The 14360-nt window shown below is 42.3% G+C and overlaps 1 protein-coding gene across 2 annotated transcripts in view; it reads right to left on the bottom strand.

The window, feature by feature from the left end:
- The window catches only part of Hivep2 (HIVEP zinc finger 2), a 184953-nt gene that overhangs the window by 15004 nt on the left and 155589 nt on the right, over window positions 1-14360 (bottom strand). For both annotated transcript variants that reach the window (XM_090338021.1, XM_090338020.1), the window contains 3 exons: window positions 8417-8461; window positions 1497-7095; window positions 115-269 (listed from right to left, as the gene is read on the bottom strand). In XM_090338021.1, the coding sequence (XP_090194147.1) occupies window positions 115-269; window positions 1497-6704 (5363 nt within the window). In that variant the 5' untranslated portion in view covers window positions 6705-7095; window positions 8417-8461. The remainder of the gene's footprint in view (window positions 1-114; window positions 270-1496; window positions 7096-8416; window positions 8462-14360) is intronic.

The following is a 14360-nucleotide window of genomic DNA, read 5'->3' as shown; positions in this document are numbered from 1 at the left end:
GAGCTTAGAAATATGACTGAAGAAGAGCACACTTCAGTAGGCACTCTTTTTTCCATATAAAAGTCCAGGACCATTTACTTGGACTTACAGCTGGACATTTCCACTTGTACTTACCCTCCTTCAAATATTTTAATTCGGATTGGCTCAGTTTGTTTAGATCCAATATCCTTATCTCCATGAATATCTCCTTTTCCTCTTTCCTTTAAGATATTCCCCACTAATTTCCTTTCTAGTTTGCTGCCAAATATAAAGGATGCATCAGGTTTGATCTGCAGGATAAAAAGAGATGAACTTCACATGCTTTTTCCAAGTCATAGGAACCTATCCAACCCAGTCTTACTGAAAACCAGTATAAAAATCATGCTTAGGGGCTGGTGACCTAAGATAGGGGACAGTCTAAATGAAAGAAAAATGATAGCTTCAACCTAGTAATTCATAGCTACTCATTATCATTTATTCCAGATTTCAACATATCCTGCTTTAAAGTAACAACCAACACAAGCAGCAATCTATATTAAAGAGGCAGTCTCAAACATTATTGGAGAAGTAGTAGTACCTGGTATAAATTTAAAAATTTAGTCTGAGCTGGCACCATGGTCTTATTGATGGCTTATGAGTCTGAGATCTAAGGATCTTTCTTGGAAGCCAGCTCTTTAATCTCCAATTAACCAGCAAAAAGCCAGAAGGTATGGCTTAAGTGACAGAGCATTAGCTTTGAGCAAAAGGCCAAGCAGGAGTGCAAGGTCCTGTGTACAAGTCCTACTACAGGCACACCTTAAAAAGAAAGTAAATCATGTATTTGCTTCATTTCTAATTTTCCATGAATTCCAATGCGCTCCCTATTAACATTTTTGCTAAGATTTTGGAAATGTCGATTTTGAAAGAGAATATACATGGAATAAAAATCTTAGTGCAAAATGTTGTCAATGACCATATGGCTTTGCTTTGCAATTCCCTGCATTCTTCCCATTTACCTATCACTGACATCAGTCATGGGAGAACACATGGGGATTTGTCTGAATGGGAGAAACATCATAGCACTTGAAGTAGAAACTTTCATTCTTGCCCCTGAACCCTCTGAACTAAAGACAGTCACTCACTTATCCATCTCTGAGTAAGGCTTCTGTTCCCCAGCATTCTCCTAATTTCGACCTTCTATTTTTTCTTTATTTATTTATAGTGTAGCTACCAGGACTTCATCTTTGAATCTCAGGCACTCACTCTCTTGGCTTTGGTGCTCAGCTGGTGCTCTACGCCATGTGCCATGTTGGCTTTTTGCAACAGAATCTCATGGCCTTTTCTGCCCAGGATTTGAACGACTATCCTCTAGGTCTTAGCCTCCCGAGTAGGCAGAATTACACACAGGAGTCCTCAGTGCACGGATCCCAATTAGGGTCTTAATTTTTCCAGTATATTTTAGACCACCTTTCTGTCATTATCTTATTTACTCAGAATTACACCCATCACACACAGAGCCTTCTGAAATCATGTGTTACCTGTGAAAACTGTTTCCAAGCGCTGGAGGATGTAAGCTTGCCACTTCCTGGCCTGTGCATAGCAGCCAGAGTGTAAATTTCTGCTGTGATTTTTTGCTTGGACCTCAGAAGAGCCAGAGTAGTCTTGGTGTTCAATCCTGATGGGTTGGGGTTACAAGAACTAATGCACCATGAAGCATAAACTGAAGATTTAAAGGTGGCCTGTTGGACAAAATTGGGTTTTGTATAATTCAAGAAGCACCAACTCACAGTAGTTGTTGTCCGCAGACTGGGGAACTGAAGCATCTGCTGGAAATCTGCCACATCGGTGAAAAGAAGTGTGGAGTTTGCCACATTTCCACCAGGGCCAGAAGCCACGTGGACTAACATACCAACAGGCATCTTCCGGCCTTTCCCTTCTTCTTCTTGCTGACTATCTCCCATTGGCAGTGAAGAACTTTGAGGACTCATGCTCATATCTGATGCTGTCTCATCCATATCTAATTCATCTGAAGACTCTTTGCTTTCTGAAAGCCCACTGGACTTCTGCCCAGAAGGGGGCACTCTGGAACCAGAAAGCATCTCCCGGCTGGGAGGGAATGGCTCCCTGGATGGTCCATTGGCAGATGGATAGTCTTGAGATGAGGAAGGTGACAGAGAGGAGAAGGAAGATGACCTTGACTGCAAGCCATCCTTTGGCTCAGAAGCACACCCTTGTCGAACAAGCTGGGGTTTCTGGGGGCGGGAGAGGCCCTTCTTGATGTCTGAGTTAGTGAGCTCAACGGCACTGAGCTCCTCAACGATCTGTCCGTACATCTTCTCTTCTTTGACCCGTTTTTGCTGCTTAGTTTCCATGAAGAGTTCCAAGCTACTGGCTGGAGACAGCATTCGCTTGCTCCCTCCAAGGGAGGCAGCACTGTCCGAGGTGGAAGGTAAACATAAGGGGATGGAGGATTCTAAGCCGAGGGGTAGGGTCTGAGGTACTTTCCAGAGGGGGTATTTTTCCAAGCCTGTGTGCTGCCCCAGCATCTGGGCGATGTTAACTCCTATCCCCTGCATGGCCGCATTGGTTACCAGTGTCCTTTGGGTCATATTCTCATCCACTTTGCATATGACAATTGCAGGGCTGTTCTGCCCAAGTATCTGGGAAATGCTTGTGTACATGACACTTCCGTAGGAAGGGACGTGCGTCTGGATCCGGACAGGTACCACGGTTCCTGGAAGGGATTGCAAAGGCCCAGCATTTGCAGAGGCAAAATCCTCTGGAAGCAGCTGCTCAGAAGGAGTCTCCGTGGATTTACTACTAGGTTCTGACGGAAACTTTGGAGGAAGGTTCTTTGAGTGTAGCGCTGATATTCCTGAATAACATGGGTAGATTTGCTCTTTCGTGTGCACATAATCTGCAGATTTCTTTCCAGTGTGTTCTGCCATATGCTCTAAGGGATAGCCAGAATGCAGTTCTGCCTGGAAAGAGGGCTTGCTGTAGCTCTTTGGAGGATGTTGGGTAAAGGAAGGAGGGAAATGTGCCTGCCACCAGGGGGGCTGCTGAGCTGGTAAATGAACCATACACACAGTAGGATACTGAAACTGAAACAGAGTATTCTGGATTGGAGAAAATGGAATTGTCTCTTGATGTGCAAATAATTGTGGCTGATCAGGTAAGTGCTTGCTTGTCATGTAGGATGTTGGCTGTATCAAGGGATTTCTTGAAGGTTCCTGACTGTCCAGGTGCATGATCTGTGGCTGGGCCAGGTGGAGTGGCCCTGAGCTGAGCTGAGTGCAAGGACCCACCACCTGCTTCCCTGAGTCCTCTGCAGGAAGAGGTGGAAGCATGGAGGATGAGCTGTGGTGCCATGTGGCCCTGAGACCTGGGTGCAGCTGTTCCATCTGCTCTTGCTTGACCCCAGGGTCCACTCCAGCTTCTCCTTGTGCAATTTCTGGAGAGCCACTGAAGGAAGCCTGCCGCACCAGAAAGCATTTCTTCCTCTCCCTAGATGGTGACAACGTTGAGGTTGATGCTCCAGCCACAGGGGCATGGGAAAGATTCCCATAATCAAATGACTTGCTCCGAATTTCCGGGACTTCTGCTGGGTGGGGGCAAGGCATCTGCTCTGAGGAACAACGTCTCATTTCTTTTTGGTGGTGATGGCCCGGAACAGACAACGAGTATGAGCCAGCAGGGACAGTCAGAAACTCTGAATGCTTTCCAAACTCATCCTGCCTGGGAGGTGCAGTGAGCTTAATGGTTTCCTCTCTCTCAAAAGACATTGAAAAGCTGGAGCTGTGGGACAAATTGCTTTCCTGACTGGGGCTGCGGGAGAGGCCGGTGCCGGTGGACTCGAAGCTGGACTCCCCGGAGGAGTGTTCCATATCGGCTAATCGCAAGCGCTTCTTTTTGGGTGGTAACTTCTCAGCGGGGAGTTGGGAAAGGGTCTCGCTTCTCTGGGGCCACTGGAATTCTTCCACGGGCTTTTCTGGCTCTTTACTCTGCGCTTCCTTTTCCTTTTCTGGTTTATCAGGCTCTTCGGTGACTCGGATCTCAGGGACCTGAATGTTGTGCTGGCGGACCAACCGAGGCTGCGCATGATAGGACTGCTGTGGCGCCTGCTGGGACGGGGAGGGCTTCCCCCCACTTTCCGTGCTGTCCCCGGAGGGGACCCACTCGGGGCTCACCGGGGCTTCCGACACTTCACTGTCTCCCATCTCGGAAGGTGAAGGGGTTTTCTCTTGTGTCCCGGCCACCAGTTCGGCCGACTCGGACCTCTCGAAGGAGTTGGGGCGGCTCAGCGAGTTGGTGTGCTGAATCACAGAAATCACATTCCCAGGAGGCTTCCTGCCCACGTCTGACATCTTGTCCGAATCCGTGGCTGATGACTCTTCCGAGCCGAGAGAAGGGCTCCCAGACTGCAGGGGAGGTCGGCCGTGGTCAAAGCGCTCAAAATGTCCGTGAGAAGGGTGGTCGTGTCCAGCCAGGCCGAAGCCAGCCCTTCCGGCTTCCGCCAACTGGAGTTTAGGGTCGTAATCCGCAGCCACCGTCAGGCCGGCCGGGCCGCTCACGACACTGCTGCAAAGCATGGGCGTGTCCTCCTCGTCCCCGACGCTCTTCTCCTTCCGCCTCTTCCGGTTCTCACACACGGTGGGCACTGCCTGCAGGGGCACCGCGGCATCCATAAAGTAGTCCCCTCCGTGCTTGAAAGAACTCAAGCCGGAAAGGTCCCTGTAGCTTGGCTTCGGTGTGTCCGAGTCGTCCCACTTCTTGTAGGGTTTCCGGCAGCCCTCGTAGTCATACCCAACCCGGTCTCCAGAAACCCATTTCTTGTCCTTCATGGAGGAGCTGCTGAGAGTCTTGGGCATCCGGCCACCTCCGCCGCTACTTCCGGGGTGCTCGGCCTCCACGTGGCCCTCCTGCACCGAGGGCAATTCAAAGGCCGCCTGCCTTCTGAGCATGCGCTGTGGGGGTAGGCCCACCGTGCCCGGATAGAACACGTCGTCGGACCCTGTCATTCTTTCATCAAACGAGTGACTTCCTCTCAGGGAAGGGGGGACGCTTAGATGAGTGGCCGAAGAAGTTGGCATGGAGTTGCTTCTGATCAGGGGGGAAGAGTCGACAGGGGCTTCTAGGAGCATGGGGTTGCCGCCTGGGAAGTTTGGGGGATAGAGTTTGCCTTCGTTCCTGCCAGATGACGGGATACCCTGGGGTTGCCTGGGCTGGCTGTTGAACTTAGGGGACTTCAGCATGCTTGTGGGGCTGGGATCCACTTCTCCCTTGCCGGAGATCAGCTGTGAAATGGGGTCCTCGAACATCTTGACCTCCAGCCTGGTGTTGACGTGAGGTAAGGGTTCCAGGATGCCTTTCCGCCCCATGGTGACACGCTCCTGCCCGGCGGCGGCGGCGGCGGCGGCGGGGGTGACACTGAGGGTATTTCTTGGACTAAGCCGGCAGTATTTCCCGAAGATGATCTCTTCGTAAGACTTTGCATTTGTGTTCGGAGGGCTTATTTGCTGCTCTGCACTTTCTGAGCGAGAAAAGTAACCGGAATCAGTGCTGCCTTTGCTGTGCGGGCTCAGAAGGTTGAGCGAGGGTTCCGAATCTTGCCCTCTTTTCTCGGACAGTCTCAGGGCAAGCTTCTGCTTCACGGTGTGGGAGTCGTCAGCCTTCGTATTTAAAGACGGATTGGGTAGCATGTCGGAGCCAATATACTGAGAGCTGTCGTTAGGGAGCGGAACCCCACTCTTGGGGATAATCAGAATTGGTACCTTCATTGGACCTCCCAACGACTCTTCCAAAGACCCATGGTAGCCACCGCGGCTGGCAATCTCCAACGGGATGGGTGGGCCGGGGCTCATTTTATCCGAAGTCTCAGCAAACAAAGAGCTTTCCTCATCGGTGTCTGTACTCTGTTCACCGTCTGAATGGATTTCTGCTTCCACATCAATAAAGCCTGCCTCTAGGTCCAATTTGGATACCGCCGACTCTGTGAAAGGTACCAATCCCGCCTTAATGGCATGGGCATGTGACTTCCTGTGCTTGTACAGATTGCTTTTTGTCTTGAAGGAGAAACCACAAGGTATACACGGATATGGCCGCTCACCGGTATGGGATCTGATGTGTTTTTTCAGAACACTTGGTTTGGCACATGCCCTGCTACAGTAAGGGCAAATGTATTTGCCGGGCTTTTTGGGTTTGTGCTCTTTCTTGTGAGCATCTTCTGCTTGTTCGATACTTTTCTGGGAGTATTGGCTGTAAGCAGGGTTCAGACTTGAAATCTTTTTTCTAGGATAACCACCACTGTGGCCATGGAGAGGAAAAGGATATAAATCCTCAGAGGCAACTGATGGCAAAGGGCCAGGGAAAAGCCAAGGAGGGCTTTCGAGGCTCTGGTGTGGCTTGTTGCTGTGCATGATCCCCTGTGGCAATGAGGGCTGAGGGAAGGAGAGTGAGTGTTGGCATGAGTAAGGAGTAGGACGGTGCAGTGGGTATTGCTTCTCGGTGACTTGCTGCAGCACGTCTCCAGGTGAGGCCAGCTTCCCAGAACCAAACAGTTGTGCTGATGCTGTATTTCCAATCTGCTCAGGATCGAGCTGTGGTTGCCTCTGTCCTTCTTGACTGCCAAAAGTGCTCATCTTAATAATAGCTGATTGTTCCTGTCTCCATCTACCTGACGCTTTATCAGTTTCTCCAGACCTTGAGGTAGCTTTTGGTCCTAGAGCTGTATCCCCAGTGTCCATTTTCGTATGTGAAGGTCTTAAGATGCTAATTTGTCTGAAAGCTGAGCAGACTCATGGAGTGTCTCCAAGGCTGTGCTTTTTAAAGCTTAGTGGCTTCCATGTTCCAGGGAGTCTGCAAACTTGCTGATCACTGCTTCTTTTTGGAATCTTCCTCAACCACACTGTAGTCAATGGGCATTAGATGGGAATGTCCTTGGACCAGGCTATAACACAGTTCTCTCCATCATAGAAATGTCCATCCAAAAGCTAAGTGCACATCTACCAAAATTTCTTATGGCATTTGAATATATTTAACTAGGATGCAATTGGGATGATGAATAGGCTAAGAGAAATTTTGCCCATCAACTACAGCAAAATTCAATTGCCAGTTTCACTAAGGTAAAAGGATGACCTGAAGGAAAAGAAAACACATATTGTCATACCATTTATCAAACAAGACACTACTACCGATCCTCAATAACCAGACTAAGGATGGGTAAGTTGAAAACGTTTTTCATTCCAAAGAACTAATTTTTTATAGTGGCAAAATTAATTCTAAACTTAAAGGATCTTGATTTCAAACAGAATTATGCCATCAGCATTCATCTCTTTCATGTTTGAGTTGTGGTCATCCTTTTAGAAATACTTTTTAATTTTACTTAGAAAACTATTTGGTGGCCTAGGAGTGTTGTTCAGCGTAAAACATATGCTTAGCATGCACAAAAGTCTTTGGTTTCATTCACAGCATATCCCCAATAAAAGTGGAAAACACTATTCAAACATTCTTTGTAATATTATTTCTAAAGCCTTCATTAAAAATTTAAAGCTAATATAAATAAATAAACTTAAAGCTATTTCTAATGATGTTTTATGGTCTGCATATTACATATTAGGTATGTCAATATGGAAATATGTTTGTCAGCTTAATATATAATTCATATACTTAATACCTATATTAATATAAGAAAATGGTGGGATAAAATATGCCATATTTTATAAAATATTTAATATAAAGTAATTTATATAACATTTAATATATCTTTTAGAGTTTAAAAACAGTGATTAGGCCACATGGCAGTGGCTCATGACTATAATCCTAACTACACAGGAGGCTGAGGTGTGAGGATTACATTCAAAGCCAACCCAGGCAGGGAAAGTCTGTGAAATTCTTATCTTCAATAAACTACTCAGAAAACTGCAGAAATAGCACGGTGGCTCAAGGGGTAGAACACTAGCCTTTAGCACAGAAAGACTTAGAGACAGAGCTCAGGCCCTGAGTTTAAGCCACATGACTGACTTAAACAAAAACACATAAAATGACTAGTAGAACTAGATTAAATACAGAAGAATCAAAGACTGCCACTGAATTCTGAAGAAATAATATGAGATCATCCAAACAAAATGATCTAAAAACCTTCATAATATAGAAAGTAAAACCTATTTGGAAAACACTTTCAAGGACTACTTGAGAATAAAATAAGCCAGGTGGCGGTGGCTCATGCCTGTAATCCTAGCTACTTAGAGGCTGAGATCTGAAGATTACAGTTCAAAGTTTCATGCCCAGTTTGGGCTTGAAAGTACATAAGACTCTTCAGAAAACTAGAAGTAGTGCTGTGGCTCAAGTGGAGAGCACTAGCCTTGAGTTGAAGAGCTCAGGGACAGCACTCATGTCCAGAGTTCAAGCCCCATGACAGACAAAAATATAAATAAATAAAGAAAAATGAAATGATTACCTGAATAGTTTGAAGTTCTCATAGGCATGATTGTCCTGACGCTTCCTGGGTACAAAATAAATGCAGTTAGGGCAGTTATTCCATTAAACCTCAGCATCACTATACACACACACCCTCTAATTTCCAGTTCACTATGTGTAGGATTCATAGTGCTTTGTGTCCCAAAACAATGGTAAAGAAATGCTTCAGAATTCAAGGAGCCATATTAACAAGACTTGCATAGCAACAACAGCAGCCAGTCAGTGCTTAAAGTCTTAAAAGATTGAGAAATGGCTCTGAATCTTGTCCCAAGGAAAAAAATCATGAAAAAGTTAGTTAGCTGTATGCCAACAGCAAAATATATGAAGGAAAAAAATCAAGAAAGTAATTCTATTTATAATAGCTACAAATGGCATGAATAAATTTAGCCAAGAAAGTAAAAGATCCCTACAAAAATTATGAAAGTGATTAAAACGATGGAAAATGACATGATGAAGGAGAAAGAAGAGGAGGAGGAGAAAAAGAAGAGGTGGAGGAAAGGAAGAACACCTTATATTCATGGATAGGAAGAATCCATATTGTTAAATGGTCGTAGTATAAAGCAATCAATAGGTTCAATGCATAGTATATAAAAATACAAATGGCATTCTTTAAAAAAAAATACTAGAGGGCTGGAAATTTGGTCTGGTGATAGAGTGCTTGCCTAGCATGCATAAGGATCCGGGTTTGATTCCTCAATACCACATACATAGAAAAGGATGGAAATGGTGATGTGGCTCAAGTGGTAGAGCTGTAGACTTGAGAAAGCCCAAGGACAGTGCTCAGGCGCTGAGTTCATGCCCCAGGACTGACAAAAAAAATAGATAAAGCAATTCTAGACTTTAAGTGGAGCTACAACATGACTAGGCAAAGAGAATAAAACTAGAAAAATGTATTATTTGACTTCAAAATATATTACAAAGCTGTAATAATCAAATCAGGAGGTTATTAGCTAAATACTGACACCAAGAACACTGGAATAGACTAGAAAGTCTAGATATGGCTAAACACATCTGTGGCTGACTTTTGAAAAAGGTTCAAAGACAAAATATGGAAGGATAGTCTTTCCAATAAGGAGTGCTGACAAAACTTGAAACTAGATTCCTGTTTTTCACCAGGAATAAAAAAAATTACATTCCAAACAGATTAAAGACTTAAATCTAAGACATGATAAAACTACATGCTTCAGGATACTGGAATGGGCCCTTACTTTTTGGACAAACAGGAAAGGTGGAGGAAGCAAAAGCAAAGTGAGCTGATCAGATTATACCAAATGAAAGTCTTCTTCATAGCAAAGAAAACAATCAACAGAATGAAAAGACAACATAAAAAAATGGGAGAAAATATTTGCAACTATATCTGACAAAGATTTGCTAAGGAACTTCAAAAACTCAAAATGGAAAAAAAGGAATAAAAGAAACGAAAACCAAACACAAAACAACTACACACACACACACACACACACACACACACACACACACACACACACAAATACAATTAAAACTGGGAAAGAATACATACAAACATCAACAGGTATATGACACTATGTAACTGCTAATTATCACAGATATTGGAATCAAAGCCACAATGAGATACTGCATCATCCAGGTGAGAATAGTTGTTACCAAATTGCCTAAAGGTAACAAGTATGGATAAGGATGTGCAGAAATGCTTCTTGGTAAATAGTGACTGCCACCATGGAAAATAAAATAGAGGATTCTTAACAAGCTAAAAGTAGATTCACTGTATTATCCAGCAATTCTATTACCAGTAACATATATCCCAAGGAATGAAACTCATATGTCAAAGAGACATGGATCTCTACTGTTCATGGAAGCACTGTTCACAATAATCAAGAAACATAACAACCTCCATGTCCAAAACACAATAAACAAATAAAGAAATCATTGTGTATCTTTCACATGAAATACTATTCAGCCATAAAAGGACAAAATCCTGTCATTTTGACAATTTGTATGGCACTGGAGACCACTATTGTGAGAGGCCTAAGTCAGGCACAGAAACAAGTACTTCATGATCTTAATCGTATGTGGAGTCAAAGGAAGTTCATCTCTTAAAAGTTCAGAAGAAAATAGCGGTCATCAGAGACAGTGATCAATGCATGGTAAGCTGAAGTTAGGAGTGAGACATTGTTTTAGTGTGCTATTGTGTAGTAGAGTACTAGTAACAATATGCTCTACATTTCAAATAACTAGAAAAGCTTTCAAAAGATTTTATCAATGAAAGGATGTTTGAAGACAGATAGACTGAACCTGCTTTAAACATGTAAACAAGTATCAAAATATTTCATGGTAACTAATGAACATGGACACATTTATTTATGTATCATTTAAAAATAAATGTAATTAAAAATTTAAAGTCAGAGCACTATTCTGTTTCTGTCTCTCTCTGTCTTGCTGTCTCTTTGTCTCTCTGCCTCTGTCTCTCAATCTGCCTCTCTTTCTCTCTCTCTCTGTGTGCTGGTGCTAGGGTTTAAACTCAGGGTCTTGGCTTTTCTACTCAAAGTTAGCCCTCTACACCTGGAGCTATACCTCCATTTCTGGATTTTGGAAGTTAATTGGAGATAAAGAGTCTTATGAACTTTTCAGTTAAGGCTGTTTTTAAACTGCCACCCTCATATCTCGACCTCAGTTCTTGTGAGCAACTAGGATTACAGATGTTAGCCATGATGTTGAGCAACAATAGTTTCTTTTATTTGGGGGAGGGGAGTCATGGGGCTTGAACTCAGCCTGGCACTGTCCCTGAGCTCTTCAGCTCAAGGCTACTGCTCTACCCTTGAGCCAAGCCCCGCTTTCTGTTTTTTAGAGGTTAATTGGGCTGGCTTTGAACCTTGTTCCTCAGATCTCAGCCTCCTGAGTAGCTAGGATTACAGGCATGAGCGATCGCACCCAGTGCAAAAAATATTTTCTGGGGGGCCAGGAGTTTGGCCTAGTGGTTAAAGTGCTTGCCTAGCATGCATGAAGACCCGGGTTTGATTCCTTGGTACCACATACATAGAAAAAAGCCGGAAGTGGTGCTGAGGCTCAAGTGGCAGAGCTCTAGCCTTGAGAAAGTCCAAGGCCAGGGCTCAGGCCCTGAGCTCAAGCCCAGGACTGGCAAAAAAAAAAAAAAAAAAAATACTTTCTGAGATAAGACTACTACATCAAAACATTTGGATTTTGACATTTAGCTCTAATCCCCTAGATATAAAAGATTCTGAATCGTAGCTTTTATTATACCTAGAGTTTTGAACACTGAAAAGTACAAATTTCCTTTTCAGGAAATTACATCATGGAGGGTAAATACATCAAGGTGAATGACAACTTAGTACCTATCAGATTTTAAGTGAATTCTCTACTCCTCTAAAAGAGTGGTCAGTGCAATAATTCAAGAATCCCAATCTGTTCATATCACCTATGAAAATATGAAAGTTCGTATGTATTGTCTCAGAAGTCCCATTCTTTTACATCTGCCCTCACAGATTTCCCTGCACGAAGTTCACAAAGATATGTACACAAAGACTCTTAAATTAATTAATGCTTAACCATAAAACAGAACCATCTAAAAGCTTATATAGAAAGCTTTTTAGAAAATAGCAAAATTTTTTTAAAAAGCTTATTGTATCCTAGTTTCCATCTTATAATCCCATTTGTGTAAGACTGAAACAGGAGATCAAGACCCAATTTCTTTGAGAATGCAAGGCAGAATTTTCATAGCAGTGAAATCACTGAAGTCAAAAGAAATAGATTGTTTTTTTTTTACTTTTCACCTTTTAGCAATTTAAATATGTGTTTGTTTGTCTTAATACAATCGTGTTTCACTTTTTAAATAAACTACTGGTTAATTTAAAAATAGATGTTACCATGCAAATGTACTGCACATTTCCAAACTGGAACTCAAATGCTATTCTTATTTCCATGGCAAATATGCTTCTTATTTTATATCTCTAGGTGATAGTGAGGGCAAGGAAACATAAGCCTGCTCACAGGAACACCAGGCCTTCTAGGTGAGAGATCAGGAGCTCCCAGACATTTGTAAAGACATCTGTAGGGAAAATGTCTTTCTGCCCAGTAGCTATGAGACAGAGTAGGTTTCTAATGCAGGTGACAAAGAAACTAAGCCCCAAACGTTAACTTCGGTTGCATTTTAAGTTCCCCTTCCCCAAGGATCCTATGGAAGAGTAGGGAGGGCTCACAATACTACACCGTAAATTTACTTCTGACATTCCAGCATCAAGGTTAGAAAACAAGACTATGCAACACTGAATTTGATGGATGAATTTTATGTTTAATTAACTAAGGTTCATACAGGCATAATCTGTGTTGGAACTTTTAGAGGTAATGCCCTCTAAAGTAGAGGGAAAGTATATTTCTATTTGAGCAAAGAAATGTGTGAGTCTGTAACTAGAATTCAGAGCCTTTAGCAAGTAGTAACTGTTACTTTATAGGTTTAGTATTTTATACTGATATTAAACCATGCATGAAATTCCACTGTTAATACAGTTTGATCATCTTAGTCAGCAAATCTGAAATCTGTTTTATTTTGGGGGGGGTGGAGGGGTGGTTATAGTACTGAGGCTTAAACTCAGGGCCGAGACAGTCTTTTTAGCATTTTCAATGTACTCTTCCATTTGAGCTACACTTCCACTTCCCATTTTTTTTTTTTTTTTGCTGGTTAACTGGAAATGAGAATCCAATAGATCTGTTTGCTCATGTTGGCTTTGAATCCAGGTCCTCAGATCTCAGCCTCCTAAGTAGCTAGGATTACAGGGTCAGCCACCTGTGCTCAACTCTAAAGTTTTATCAGCACCAATTTGATGTCACAGGTGGAGAGATCTAGCACTTCCCTATTGTAACAGGTTGCAGTCAAAAGTCAAACATAACTAAAAATACTATGCAAAATTACCATCTATGAAATATGTATGAATTTTGTGTTAAGACTTGGGTTTCATCCTCAAGGAATCTTACTGTATATATGCAAATATTACAGAATTTGCAAATTCAAAACACTGAAGCCCCAAGCCTTTTAGGTGAGGGATACTCATTCCACAGTGATAATAATGGCTGCTACTTCCTATACATTTACTATGTGCCATGCTTTTAGTTTAAAGAATTTCGTGTACATTATCTTACTTGGTTTTAATGACAAGCCCAGTCTGTAGTGATTATTATAGTGACTTGACAGTTGAGGATCAAACTGAGTCAAAATTCAACTAATCTCCATAATTTGTTAAGTCTGACCACAACTTATTCATATATCTTCAAAACTCCCCACTAAATGCTTTCATTTGTCTATATTTGAAATGCTTCAACCTTTAGTGTTTGAAGTATAGAAAATTGTTTCAAAATTGCTTCCTTGAAATGAAAACAATCTGTAATGTAAACAATGCCATTATCTGTAACAGTATTAACTAGGTAGCTCCTTATGAGAAAATGCTAAATTAACCTAATAAATTGTTTTCCATTATTCTCTGAAAATCATCACTTTTAAGGAAAGTAAGAACTTGAAAGTAAAAATTAAACATGTATCGCTTTCCATTCATTCTTCAGCTGACATGGAATACATAATTTTGATTAAAATGTAAACTTCATGTTAAAAAAGGACATATTATTCAACATGTCAATATTGTTGAGTTGAAGTAAGACTAAAATAATATCTAATATATGACCAAATAGAAGATCATAATTTAAGTCTTTATAAATCAGACATTTAACTTCTTTATTCTCTTATAATAAATTAAAATCATTGTACCACAAACTGGACACAAAATGTCACTTAGGACATTACATGCATTCAGAGATAGTCGTTTCTTATCTGAAAATTAGACTAAAAGGTGAATAATGGAATTCTTACAAAAACTCAAAGGCACATATTTAGATGTTTGGAACATTGTTAGTTGTTGAATTTGAGTTTTAGAAGAAAAGAG

Source organism: Megascapheus bottae, chromosome 8 (genome assembly GCF_031878675.1).
Source record: "Megascapheus bottae isolate mThoBot1 chromosome 8, mThoBot2.hap1, whole genome shotgun sequence".
Taxonomy (NCBI): Eukaryota; Metazoa; Chordata; class Mammalia; order Rodentia; family Geomyidae; genus Megascapheus; species Megascapheus bottae.
Note: the sequence above shows the minus strand (reverse complement) of the source record. Positions and strands in the feature narration are given on the sequence as shown.